This window comes from Nerophis lumbriciformis, linkage group LG17, assembly GCF_033978685.3.
Source record: "Nerophis lumbriciformis linkage group LG17, RoL_Nlum_v2.1, whole genome shotgun sequence".
In the NCBI taxonomy this organism is placed as follows: Eukaryota; Metazoa; Chordata; class Actinopteri; order Syngnathiformes; family Syngnathidae; genus Nerophis; species Nerophis lumbriciformis.
Window position 1 is genome coordinate 7,955,205 of NC_084564.2, and position 14,796 is coordinate 7,970,000.

Consider the following 14,796-nt stretch of genomic DNA (forward strand, 5'->3'; position numbering starts at 1 on the left):
TGTTTACTTGTGTGTGATACAAGTAGCGTGTTTACTTGTGTGTGATATCATGTGTGATACAAGTAGCGTGTTTACTTGTGTGTGATAGAAGTAGCGTGTTTACTTGTGTGTGATATCATGTGTGATACAAGTAGCACTTTACCTGTGTGTGATACAAGTAGCGTGTTTAATTGTGTGTGATACAAGTAGCGTGTTTACTTGTGTGTGATACAAGTAGCGTGTTTACTTGTGTGTGATATCATGTGTGATACAAGTAGCACGTTTACCTGTGTGTGATATCATGTGTGAGACAAGTAGCACTCTACCTGTGTGTGATATCATGTGTGATACAAGTAGCGTGTTTACTTGTGTGTGTTATCATGTGTGATACAAGTACTGTGTTTACTTGTGTGTGTTATCATGTACGATAAAAGTAGCACGTTTAGCTGTGTGTGATACAAGTAGCGTGTTTACTTGTGTGTGATATCATGTGTGATACAAGTAGCGTGTTTACTTGTGTGTGATAGAAGTAGCGTGTTTACTTGTGTGTGATATCATGTGTGATACAAGTAGCACGTTTACCTGTGTGTGATATCATGTGTGATACAAGTAGCACTTTACCTGTGTGTGATACAAGTAGCGTGTTTAATTGTGTGTGATACAAGTAGCGTGTTTACTTGTGTGATATCATGTGTGATACAAGTAGCGTGTTTAATTGTGTGTGATACAAGTAGCACGTTTACCTGTGTGATATCATGTGTGATACAAGTAGCGTGTTTACTTGTGTGTGTTATCATGTACGATAAAAGTAGCACGTTTACCTGTGCGTGATATTGTGTGATACAATTACCGTGTTTACTTGTGTGTGATATCATGTACGATAAAAGTAGCACGTTTAGCTGTGTGTGATACAAGTAGGGTGTTTACTTGTGTGTGATACAAGTAGCGTGTTTACTTGTGTGTGATACAAGTAGCGTGTTTACTTGTGTGTGTTATCATGTGTGATACAAGTAGCACGTTTACCTGTGTGTGATATCATGTGTGATACAAGTAGCGTGTTTACTTGTGTGTGATATCATGTGTGATACAAGTAGCGTGTTTACTTGTGTGTGATAGAAGTAGCGTGTTTACTTGTGTGTGATATCATGTGTGATACAAGTAGCACGTTTACCTGTGTGTGATATCATGTGTGATACAAGTAGCACTTTACCTGTGTGTGATACAAGTAGCGTGTTTAATTGTGTGTGATACAAGTAGCGTGTTTACTTGTGTGATATCATGTGTGATACAAGTAGCGTGTTTAATTGTGTGTGATACAAGTAGCACGTTTACCTGTGTGATATCATGTGTGATACAAGTAGCGTGTTTACTTGTGTGTGTTATCATGTACGATAAAAGTAGCACGTTTACCTGTGCGTGATATTGTGTGATACAATTACCGTGTTTACTTGTGTGTGATATCATGTACGATAAAAGTAGCACGTTTAGCTGTGTGTGATACAAGTAGGGTGTTTACTTGTGTGTGATACAAGTAGCGTGTTTACTTGTGTGTGATACAAGTAGCGTGTTTACTTGTGTGTGTTATCATGTGTGATACAAGTAGCACGTTTACCTGTGTGTGATATCATGTGTGATACAAGTAGCGTGTTTAATTGTGTGTGATAGAAGTAGCGTGTTTACTTGTGTGTGATACAAGTAGCGTGTTTACTTGTGTGTGATACAAGTAGCGTGTTTACTTGTGTGTGTTATCATGTGTGATACAAGTAGCACGTTTACCTGTGTGTGATATCATGTGTGATACAAGTAGCGTGTTTAATTGTGTGTGATAGAAGTAGCGTGTTTACTTGTGTGTGATACAAGTAGCGTGTTTACTTGTGTGTGATACAAGTAGTGTGTTTACTTGTGTGTGTTATCATGTGTGATACAAGTAGCGTGTTTACTTGTGTGTGTTATCATGTACGATAAAAGTAGCACGTTTACCTGTGCGTGATATTGTGTGATACAATTACCGTGTTTACTTGTGTGTGATATCATGTACGATAAAAGTAGCACGTTTAGCTGTGTGTGATACAAGTAGCGTGTTTACTTGTGTGTGATACAAGTAGCGTGTTTACTTGTGTGTGTTATCATGTGTGATACAAGTAGCGTGTTTACTTGTGTGTGATATCATGTGTGATACAAGTAGCGCGTTTACTTGTGTGTGTGATATCATGTGTGATACAAGTAGCATGTTTACTTGTGTGTGATACAAGTAGCACGTTTACCTGTGTGTGATATCATGTGTGATACAAGTAGCACTTTACCTGTGTGTGATATCATGTGTGATACAAGTAGCGTGTTTACTTGTGTGTGTTATCATGTGTGATACAAGTAGCGTGTTTACTTGTGTGTGTTATCATGTGTGATACAAGTAGCGTGTTTACTTGTGTGTGTTATCATGTACGATAAAAGTAGCACGTTTAGCTGTGTGTGATACAAGTAGCGTGTTTACTTGTGTGTGTTATCATGTGTGATACAAGTAGCGTGTTTACTTGTGTGTGTTATCATGTGTGATACAAGTACCGTGTTTACTTGTGTGTGTTATCATGTACGATAAAAGTAGCACGTTTAGCTGTGTGTGATACAAGTAGCGTGTTTACTTGTGTGTGATACAAGTAGCGTGTTTACTTGTGTGTGATATCATGTGCGATGTGTTTACAAAATCTAATAGAGGAAAGTATATTGCCAAATTGAAATATAAGATTAGTAGTGAGTGCTTGACATGTTGGAGAAGAGGATGTAAGAAAGATGGCGCTCACATGCTGTCCAGACAGTCTGGAGGCTGCTTGAGACGATTGCCCTGACGTAAATAGTCGTAGATCTCACTGTTCTCCACACCGGGATACGGAGTCTGCCCCCTGGTGGCGATCTCCCACATGGTGACGCCAAAGGACCACTGAAGAAGAAGAAGGAGGAGGAGGACATTGTTAGGGGCGGGGCCTACAGTAGCGGTGGCGTGCTGCACTCACCACATCACTCTTGCTGGTGTAGACTCTGTCGGCCAAACTCTCGATGGCGATCCACTTGACGGGCATCTTGGAGATGCGACCCTGACGATAGTAGTCACCGTTGTAGATCTTCTTGGACAGACCGAAGTCTGCCACACACACGTTCATGTTCTCGTTCAGCCTGGACACACACACACACACACCATTTACCTTCTTATTCATTACTACACCTGTAATGAACACATTATTACACATTTAAGTCTAAATGTTATTACACCTGTAATAAACACATTACTCATTTAAGTCAGATTTTTTACAAGTGCATACATAAACATTATTACACGTAACTTTGTATTAAATACATATGCATTTCATAAATAAATCTTACTTTAAAGTGACATTTAATAACATGAGTATTTATAAATAAATCTTATCTAAATGGGTCATTTATTTATTTAATGTATTTAATGTAATATATTTAATAACACTTAAATATTTATGGATGCATATAATAAATAAATCTTACTTAAATGTGTCATGGATTTATTTATTACAAAATGACATTTAATAACACATTTAAGTATGCATATAATAAATAAATCTTACCTAAATGTGTCATTTATATATTTAATGTAATATTACATTCAAGCATACAATAAATACATCTTAAATGTGTCATTGGTTTATTGCAAAATGACATTTAATAACACATTTAAGTATGCATTTAATAAATAAATTAACTTAAATGGGTCATTTATATGTTTAATGTAATATGACATTTAATAACACATTTGTGTATTTCTTTAAACTTAAAAAAATCTTACATAAATGTGTCATTCTTTTTTTTTAAATTAAATTAAATAAAACATGTGTTTATGGATGCATATAATAAATAAATCTTACATAAATGTGTCATTCTTTTTTTTTTTAATTAAATTAAATAAAACATGTGTTTATGGATGCATATAATAAATAAATCTTACTTAAATGTGTCATTATTTTATGTAAATTACTTTTAATAATACATTTATGTATTCATGTATGATTTAATAGAGAAATCTTACATGTCATTCATTTATTTTTCATGTAAAATGACATTTAATAACACATTGATGTATGCATATAATAAGTTAATGTTACCTAAATACATCAGTAATTTAATTAATGTAAAATGACATTTAATAACACATTCATGTATTTAATTGCAAGTCTAATTATTTCTACACAAGGATGAATAAAGTTATTTATTAATTAAAGTACCAATGATAGTCACACACACACACACTAGGTGTGGTGAAATTATTCTCTGCATTTGACCCATCAGCCTTGTTCACCCCCTGGGAGGTGAGCAGAGCAGTGAGCAGCAGCGGTGGCCGCGCCCGGGAATAATTTTTTGTGATTTAACCCCCAACTCCAACCCTTGATGCTGAGTGCCAAGCAGGGAGGTAATGGTATTTGGTATGACTCAGCCGGGGTTTGAACTCACAACCTACCCATCTCAGGGGCGGACACTCTAACCACTGAGTAGGTAGTATTATATATTTTTATACAATTCATTTATTTTTGTCCCATTTGATCCCTCATTTTGTTCCATTTCCCGTCAGCGTGATGTAAAACTAACACGACTGATTCATGAGGAATATTATTATCATTATTTCTGTTCCACACCAAACTACCCAGCATGCACCTGGCTGACAAGATACGTACATGCAGTTGCGTGCGGCGAGGTCTCTGTGGATGAAGTTCTTGCTGCTCAGGTACTCCATGCCGCGGGCGATGTCCGCCATGAACTTGACCAGCATCTGTGCAGGAAGGTACTGCGGCACAAAATAAGCACGTGAGAGCGGCGGCCAGCAGGGGGCGGCACAAACAAGCACAGAGAAGATTCTGATACAGTCTACCAATACGCGTCATACTCCAGTGATAATACTACTTGATGAGAATGATACTGAATACATGCAGTTTATTTTTTGTAAAGGAGATTATTATTAGTTTAGAGGAGCGGCTCCACACTGTGTATGGAGACACACAATTAGCCGGGGGAGTACAAATAAATCCTGTCAGCTTTTCCACAAACGTTTTCATAAAAATTGTCAAATTCTGATAGTTTGAGCGTAGGTGTCCAGACTTTTAAAGTAAAACGGAAGGATGCAAACTGTACAATTTGTACATTAAAGATGCTAACATAGCATGCTAAGCTCGCTGTTAGCTTTGTGTTGAAGGAGGTTAGTGTAAACTGTCAAAACTAACCATTAGTATACACAGATTATTATAATCCTTCTAATCTATTTTAACAATAAAATTGTATTTGTGACCAAGTATTTATTTTTATTTACCTTAAATTGCGAACTATAAGCTGCTACTTTTTACCTACGCTTTGAACCCTGCGGCTTATAAAGCGGTGCAACTAATCATTGGATTTACATCGCTTAGACACAAGCAAAGGCTCTTAAATGTGTCATATTCTTTGTGCTATGGTGCCATCTTTTGGACAAGTTTCTCACTGCAGCAAACGTTTCCTGCTGTTTAAGGCTTTGAACCGGAATTCGACCTGTCCATAGCGTTTCTACTCGTATGCATTCTTCATTCATCACTCCAAGAAACGTTTGTAAGTTTCACAATATAACTAAAACAATTCTTCCTTACTAAAGCGTCCCATGTGTGATGTCTAATATACTAGCACGTTTACGAGTGTCTTTATTAGTATTAACTTCTTTTTTGTATTTTTTCCGTTTTGTAAATTCACCAAAACGTCACCGTAGAGATATCGAGTCAGTTTAGCTGATTGGAAAGCTAGTTCGTGATTAATCATGATTCATCAAAATTCAAATGTGAGATTAATCTGATTTTTTTTTTTTAGCGTTTGACAGCATTAGTAATAACATCTCGATAAATTAATAAAAATTGGTCAAAATTGGCCCTCGGATGGCACTTTGGACACCCTTGAGTTAGAGCATGAAAAAATTGTTTATATGTTAAAGTCACAGCAACGTGGAGATGTGTTATTGATGAGGCAGGAGTTCAAGAGGAAGTGCATCAAAAAAGTTGTTAATACATTAGATATTTAATTTGGGTAAAACTGCAATAATTCAATCGGGATGCGGCGACTTTACGCACTATTATTATTATTATTATTATCATTATTACTATTATTATTATTATCATTATTACTATCATTATTATTACTATCATCATTATTACTATTAATTCTATTATTATTAGTATTATTATTATTATTATCATCATTATAACTATTATTATTTTTACTACTATTATTATTATTATAATTACTAGTATTATTATTATTATTACTACTATTATTATTATTATTATAGATACTACTATTATTATTATCATCATTATTATTATTACAATTACTATTATTATTACTGTTATTATTATTATTATTACTATTATTTTTATTACCATTATTATTATTATAAATATCATTACTATTATTATTACGATTATTATTACTATCATTATTTTTATTATTACTATTATTTTTATTACCATTGTTATTATTATTATTATTATTATCATAAATATTATTATCATTACAAATATTATTATTAATATTATTACTATTGTTATTATTATTACTATTATTATTGTTACTATCATTATTATTATTACTATTATCATAAATATCATTACTATTATCATTACAAATATTATTATTATCATTACTATTGTTATTATTATTACTATTATTATTGTTGTTACTATCATTATTATTATTACTATTATCATCATAAATATCATTACTATTATCATTACAAATATTATTATTATTATTATTGGTATTATTATTACTATTATTATTATTATCATAACTATGATTATTGTTATTATTACTACTCGTATTATTATTATCATTATTACAATTATTATTATTATCATCATTATTACTATTATTAATATTATTACTATTATTATAGTAATATAGCGGTATAGCTCGGTTGGTAGAGCGGCCGTGCCAGCAACTTGAGGGTTGCAGGTTCGATCCCCGCTTCCGCCATCCTAGTCGCTGCCGTTGTGTCCTTGGGCAAGACACTTTACCCACCTGCTCCCAGTGCCACCCACACTGCTTTAAATGTAACTTAGATATTTGCTTTCACTGTGTAAAAGCGCTTTGAGTCACTTGAGAAAAAGCGCTATATAAATATAATTCACTTCACTTCATCATAATTATCATTATTATTATTATTACTATTATTATTATTACTATTATTACTATCATTATTATTACTATTACTATTATGATTATTACTATTATTATTATCATTACTATTATTAGTATGTAGAAGCGTGCACTCACCACAGGACAGTCTCCCAGGCGTGAGTAGAGAAGGTAGCTGTGCAGGTCGCCATGCTTCATGTAGGGCAGGATGACCACGGGGGAGGGGTAGCCCTCGCTCTCCACCGTCTGCAGACACACACCTGCAGACACACACACTGCGTCATCTCCTTGGCGCGCGTGAGTGTGTGTGTGTGTGTGTGTGTGTGTGTCGGCCATGTTTGTGGCGATGCTGGCGTCTCACCCAGCAGCCTCATGACGTTGGCGTGGTCAAAGTCCTTCATGCAGACGGCCTCGCGCAGGAAGTCCTCCATTTCTGAGCGCGTGCAGATGGCGACTGCGAGCAGAGAGGTGGCTTTTTGCAAATGTGTGTGAGAGCAGGTGGGACCTTGTGGACTTACTCTTCATGGTCTTGACGGCCACACGCAGGACACAATCTTCCTGAGTCAGCTGGCCTTCCATCACTGAGCCAAACTCTCCTGCGGCGCACAAACATACATCACCACCAGGGGGCAGCAGAGACACGCTCAATTATTACACTCAAAACACACATCACCACCAGGAGGCAGCAGAGACACGCTCAATTATTACACTCAAAGGACTCTTTGGGAAATTACAAAACAGGGGGAATGTATATATGTATAAAATAATATTCCCTATTGTTTGTACTTATTTTTTTAAATAAGTACGTAATTGAACACAAATATGACCTTATTTGCTCCTTTACCTTCTCCCAGCGTCTTTCCCAGAGTCAGCTTGTGTCGATCCACCATCACATCCTGCAGCTTCTGCTTCAGATCATCACTGATGCCCAAACTGTTCACTGCACACAACACAATCACAGCTTTTATTGTGACACAGCACTTCCTGTTCTCCACAAACTACAATCATGGCTTTTATTGTGACACAGCACTTCCTGTTCTACACAAACTACAATCATGGCTTTTATTGTGACAGACCACTTCCTGTTCTCCACAAACTACAATCATGGCTTTTATTGTGACAAACCCCTTCCTGTTCTCCACAAACTACAATCATGGCTTTTATTGTGACAGAGCACTTCCTGTTCTACACAAACTACAATCATGGATTTTTTTGTGATAGACCACTTCCTGTTCTCTACAAACTACAATCATGGCTTTTATTGTGACAGACCACTTCCTGTTCTCCACAAACTACAATCATGGCTTTTATTGTGACAAACCCCTTCCTGTTCTCCACAAACTACAATCATGGCTTTTATTGTGACAGAGCACTTCCTGTTCTACACAAACTACAATCATGGATTTTTTTGTGATAGACCACTTCCTGTTCTCTACAAACTACAATCATGGCTTTTATTGTGACAGACCACTTCCTGTTCTCCACAAACTACAATCATGGCTTTTATTGTGACGGACCACTTCCTATTCGCCACAAACTGCAATCAATATGCTTCTTTTTCATGTATTTTATTGTGACAAACTACAATCATGGCTTTTATTATGACAGACCACTTCCTGTTCTCCACAAACTACAATCATGGCTTTTATTGTGACGGAACAGTTCCTGTTCTCCACAAACTACAATCATGAGTTTTATTGTGACGGACCACTTCCTGTTCTCCACAAACTACAATCATAAGTTTTATTGTGACGGACCACTTCCTGTTGTCCACAAACTACAATTAATACGCTTCTTAATGTATTTTATTGTGATGGAGCACTTCCGGTTGTCCACAATCTACAATTAATACGCTTCTTAATGTATTTTATTGTGACAGACCACTTCCTGTTGTCCACAAACTACAATCATGGCTTTTATTGTGACGGAACACTTCTTGTTCTCCACAAACTACAATCATGAGTTTTATTGTGACGGACCACTTCCTGTTCTCCACAAACTACAATCATAAGTTTTATTGTGACGGACCACTTCCTGTTGTCCACAAACTACAATTAATACGCTTCCTAATGTAATTTATTGTGATGGAGCACTTCCTGTTGTCCACAAACTACAATTAATACGCTTCTTAATGTATTTTATTGTGACAGACCACTTCCTGTTGTCCACAAACTACAATCATGGCTTTTATTGTGACGGAACACTTCTTGTTCTCCACAAACTACAATCATAAGTTTTATTGTGACGGACCACTTCCTGTTCTCCACAAACTACAATCATAAGTTTTATTGTGACGGACCACTTCCTGTTGTCCACAAACTACAATTAATACGCTTCCTAATGTAATTTATTGTGATGGAGCACTTCCTGTTGTCCACAAACTACAATTAATACGCTTCTTAATGTATTTTATTGTGACAGACCACTTCCTGTTTGCCCTGCACATGCGTGACAAACGCCAACAGCAGAAGTGTGCAACATTCCACCCAGCAGATGTGATATCAATGCAGATGTGATATCAACCTGCAAGTATGACAAGCTGCTACTACTATAGCGTGCACACAGGTGCTGCCTGCTCTCATTTGTCACACACAAATACTTTCCCCCCAACATTCTTCTGCTTCACTGCGAGCTGCGACTTGTAAGGGAGGTCTTCACCACATGAGGAGCGATACAGGTGTGTGTTTACACTTGTGTATCGCTGTCTGGAATCTAGACCTGCATGGCATCAAACGTGAGGATAGCGCCATCAAAGGTTGTTCTGCTTCTATTGTGTAGCACTACAGACGGGAGTTGTGGCTCCTCCCACATTTTAGGGCACACCCCAAAATCCTTCGCAATCTATCGTCATCCGTCGGTCTCATATCGCTGATTTCCAATTGGGCTCATTTGGGGAAATTCCGGAGGACGAGTTCGTGAAAAAAGAAGAACCTTGGACTGCTTGTATCGCACACAAGTAAACACGCTGCAGGACTGCTTGTATCGCACTTGATATCGCACACAAGTAAACATGCTGCAGAACTGCTTGTATTGCACATGGGATCACACACAAGTAAACACGCTCCAGCACTGCTTGTATCGCACAAGATATCACACAAGTAAATACGCTACAGGACTGCTTGTATCGCACAAGATATCACACAAGTAAATACACTGCAGGACTGCTTGTATCGTACATGATATCACACACAAGTAAACATCGCAGGACTGCTTGTATCACACAATATATCACACAAGTAAACACGTTGCAGGACTGCTTGTATCGCACATAATATCACACACAAGTAAGCACGCTGCAGGACTGCTTGTATCGCACACGATATCACACACAAGTAAACACGCTGCAGGAATGCTTGTATTGCACCTGATATCGCACACAAGTAAACACGCTGCAGGACTGCTTGTATCGCACACGATATCACACACAAGTAAACACGTTGCAGGACTGCTTGTATCGCACATAATATCACACACAACAAGTAAGCACGGTGCAGGACTGCTTGTATCGCACACGATATCACACACAAGTAAACACGCTGCAGGACTGCTTGTATTGCACCTGATATCGCACACAAGTAAACACGCTGCAGGACTGCTTGTATCGCACCTGATATCACACACAGGTAAACATGCTGCAGGATTGCTTGTATTGCACATGATATCACACACTAGTATACACGCTTCAGGACTGCTTGTATTGCACACGATATCGCACTCAAGTAAACATGACGCAAGACTGCTTGTATCGCACATGATATCACACACAAGTAAACACGCTGCAGGATTGCTTGTATCGCACATGATTTCGCAGTATAGCTCGGCTGGTAGAGTGGCCGTGCCAGCAACTTGAGGGTTCCAGGTTCGATCCCCGCTTCCGCTAGGATAGACTGTCCTCTTTTGCGGGGCTGTCAGGGCGGAGTTTCTTAAATGCCTCAAATGTCCGGCATTTTGAGTTAGGGTTGCGTGTATTTTCAATGTACGTTCAGGGTTAAGAAGGGGTTAAAAACAAAACAAAATGTGCGCGCAGCAGCATTGGTGAGGGAGGGGCAGAGACAGAGAGAGAGAGAGAGAGTTATGATAAACGCGCATGCGTCGCCAGGCTCTGCTTTTTATCCATAGATTTATCACATTTAATTTTTTATTATCTATAGCAGAGGTGTCAAAAGTGTGCGGCCCACAGCTAATGTTTTAAAGGCCCACGGCACATTCTAAAAATACTACTAAAATAAACAAAAACATAACAAAAGTGAAATAAAAAAGCTTAAAGGTGAAATGTAATTTAGAAAAAGTTGCAATGTTGACTAATAAAACAAAGCTGTTTTTTTTTTTCTTTCAAACTGTCATTGCTCAAAACATAATATTGAATCAAAATCAATGTTATTATGAATTATTGACCTATCCAAGGTTCCCATTACTTCACATCAAATATTCCACTAAGAAGATTTTGCAAATTTGGTAAATAAATAACCAAAAAATTTATATTTTGTTGTTTTCTTACTGTACCGAAAATGAACCGAACCGTGACCTCTGAACCGAGGTACGTATCGAACCAAAATGTTTGTGTACCGTTACACCCCTACATGAAACTAGAATATCAACTGTTGCAAAGCTGTGTCATCAACACTCACAAGTATAAAACTACTTTTTTTAAGTAATCATTTCTTACTTCCAGCATGAAAAAAAAAATCATGATGCCGAGCGCATATCATTATGTCAAGATAATGGCACTAGCATTTACTTCATTTAAGAATATTTTTCAACATATTGAGCAAATATTGAGCAAATAGGTCTCTTTTTTGTTTCTACCGAGAAAAGTGCACTTGTTATTAGTGAGAATATACTTATTTTAAGGTATTTTTGGGTTCATTGAGGTTAGCTAATTTTACTTGTTTTGGAAAGTCTTAACAAGCCAAATTTTCTTGTTCTATTAGCAGACAATTTTGCTTAGTTAAAATCACTAAAAGAACACCTCCAGGCAACTTCAACCCTTGACTAACACTCTCCCCCTTCCACATCCCACCTCCCCGGATTGTAAATAACCAAATGTAAATAATCAAATGTATATACTTGTAATGTATTTATTTATTTATTTTACCTTATTTATCTTTTGTTTATCTTTAATATATTTGTTAGATTGAATCTAAGTTTGCATATATTCATGTGTGTCTATATTTGTTGTGGGCACTAGGTGACAATTACCTTGGGAATTAAAGTGGGTGGGTATTGTAAGGGGTGGGGTTTACTATGTTACATATTGTAAAATGTGCAGATACCTCAACTTGCTGTTGCCATGATCCATCATACTGTACTGTCTGCAAAATTCAATAAAAATACTTGAAAAAAAAAGGGAAAAAAAATGTATATACTTGTTCTTATGCTATCTGAATTCACTATGTTCTCTGCTCGCTGTACATATCCTACCAAGTCAGACCTACACTGTTTCAATGTCCATTTCTCTGATGATGCAATTGTTGATGACTGAAGCGCTGATATCAACCAAACCCTCCTCATCCCAACCCTCGGATTGTAAATAATGTAAATAATTCAATGTATATACCGTATTTTCCGCACTATTAGCCGCACCTAAAAACCACAAATTTACTCAAAAGCTGACAGTGCGGCTTATAACCCGATGCGCTTTATATATGGATTAATATTAAGATTCATTTTCATAAAGTTTCGGTCTCGCAACTACGGTAAACAGCCGCCATCTTTTTTCCCCGTAGAAGAGGAAGTGCTTCTTCTTCTACGCAAGCAACCGCCAAGGTAAGCACCCGCCTCCATAGAACAGGAAGCGCTTCTTCTTCTACTGTAAGCAACCACCCGCCCCCGTAGAAGAAGAAGAAGCGCGCGGATATTACGTTTCATTTCCTTTGTGTGTTTACATCTGTAAAGACCACAAAATGGCTCCTACTAAGCGACAGGTTTCCGGTTCATGAAAAGACGCAATCTCTCCATCCGCACACGGACTACTATTTCACAGCAACTGCCTAAAGACTTTCAAGAAAAGCTGGCTACTTTCCGTGCATATTGTAAAAACAAGATAGCTGAAAAAAAGATCCGGCCAGAGAACATTATCAACATGGACGAGGTTCCACTGACTTTTGATATTCCTGTGAACCGCACTGTGGATACAACGGGAGCACGTACGGTGAATATTCACACCACAGGGAATGAGAAGTCATCCTTCACTGTGGTTCTAGCTTGCCATGCTAATGGCCAGAAACTTCCACCCATGGTGATATTCAAAAGGAAGACCTTGCCAAAAGAGACCTTTCCAGCCGGCGTCATCATAAAAGCTAACTCGAAGGGATGGATGAAGAAAAGATGAGCGAGTGGTTAAGGTAAGTTTACGCGAAGAGGCCGGGTGGCTTTTTTCACGCAGCTCCGTCCATGTTGATATACGACTCCATGCGCGCCCACATCACGCTGGTTTTTAATATATTATTAAAGTTTGACTGACCTATCTGACTGTTTTTTTGACATTCCTTTAGCGCAGTTAGATGCGGCTTATAACACGGGGCGGCTTATAGGTGGACAAAGTTTTGAAATATGCCGTTCATTGAAGGCGCGGCTTATAACCCAGGGCGCCTTATGGTGCGGAAAATACGGTACTCTGATGATTAACTTGTGTGATGACTGTATTATGATGATAGTATATATTTGTACCATGAATTGATCTACGTGGACCCCGACTTAAACAAGTTGAAACACTTATTGAGGTGTTACCATTTAGTGGTCAATTGTGCAGAATATGTACTGTACTGTACTGTGCAATCTACTAATAAAAGTCTCAATCAATCAAAAGTTCAAATAAAATACCCCTCATTTTTGCTTTTGAGCTTGTGGAAGCTCACAACATGAGTGCCATGACAAGACTCACGCGTGGCCTCAGTGGACCTGCGGCTGTAGGAGCGGCGTGCTCGGTAGCGGACCACCAGCTCCCCGCTCTCCATGATGGGCTGGAAGGCATCGCTGCCAAGACACAAGGACATAGGGATCAGCACAGTCTTACCAGCGATCAGACCGTGGTCGTCACCGCCGTCTGAACTCACCCGAAGCGCGTCTGCTTCTTCCGCAGCTTGCCCACGTAGACGCCCATGAGCACGGCCAGGGCCACGGCGCCGGTGGCGGCCATCACCACGTACCACCAGTGCCAGGAGAAGGCTGGTGGCGAGGACAGTCCTGCAGGAGTCAGATACTTTTATCTGATACATTCTTCAGCAGTCTGCTTCAGTGACAATGTGCTACTAAATGTGGAGGATTCAGCCAGAGGATCCAAACCAACAACTTGTTTAGTAACTGAGGATTGCTGAGGTTCTTTTCTTCTGGGATTTGTACTCGTCTCTCATTTGTTCCTCATGCTAGAAAGATTTGCATGTGTGACTTTATGGACCATACATATATACAGTACACATACTGTACATATATACATACATATATACAGTACACATACTGTACATATACACATACATATATACAGTACACATACATATATACATACATATATACAGTACACATACTGTACATATATACAGTACACATACATATATACATACATATATACAGTACACATACATATATACATACATATATACAGTACACATACATATATACATATATACAGTACACATACATATATACAGT

General features: G+C 37.8%; 1 protein-coding gene across 1 annotated transcript in view; it reads right to left on the reverse strand.

Annotated features, from left to right (window-relative positions):
• axl (AXL receptor tyrosine kinase) overlaps positions 1–14,796 on the reverse strand; it is a 75,284-nt gene that overhangs the window by 4,154 nt on the left and 56,334 nt on the right. The window contains exons 11-19 of the mRNA XM_061972369.1: positions 14,205–14,334; positions 14,033–14,124; positions 7,994–8,089; positions 7,668–7,745; positions 7,511–7,603; positions 7,288–7,409; positions 4,674–4,783; positions 2,988–3,147; positions 2,778–2,914 (exon numbers count right to left, since the gene is read on the reverse strand). Coding sequence (XP_061828353.1) covers positions 2,778–2,914; positions 2,988–3,147; positions 4,674–4,783; positions 7,288–7,409; positions 7,511–7,603; positions 7,668–7,745; positions 7,994–8,089; positions 14,033–14,124; positions 14,205–14,334 — 1,018 coding nt within the window. The remainder of the gene's footprint in view (positions 1–2,777; positions 2,915–2,987; positions 3,148–4,673; positions 4,784–7,287; positions 7,410–7,510; positions 7,604–7,667; positions 7,746–7,993; positions 8,090–14,032; positions 14,125–14,204; positions 14,335–14,796) is intronic.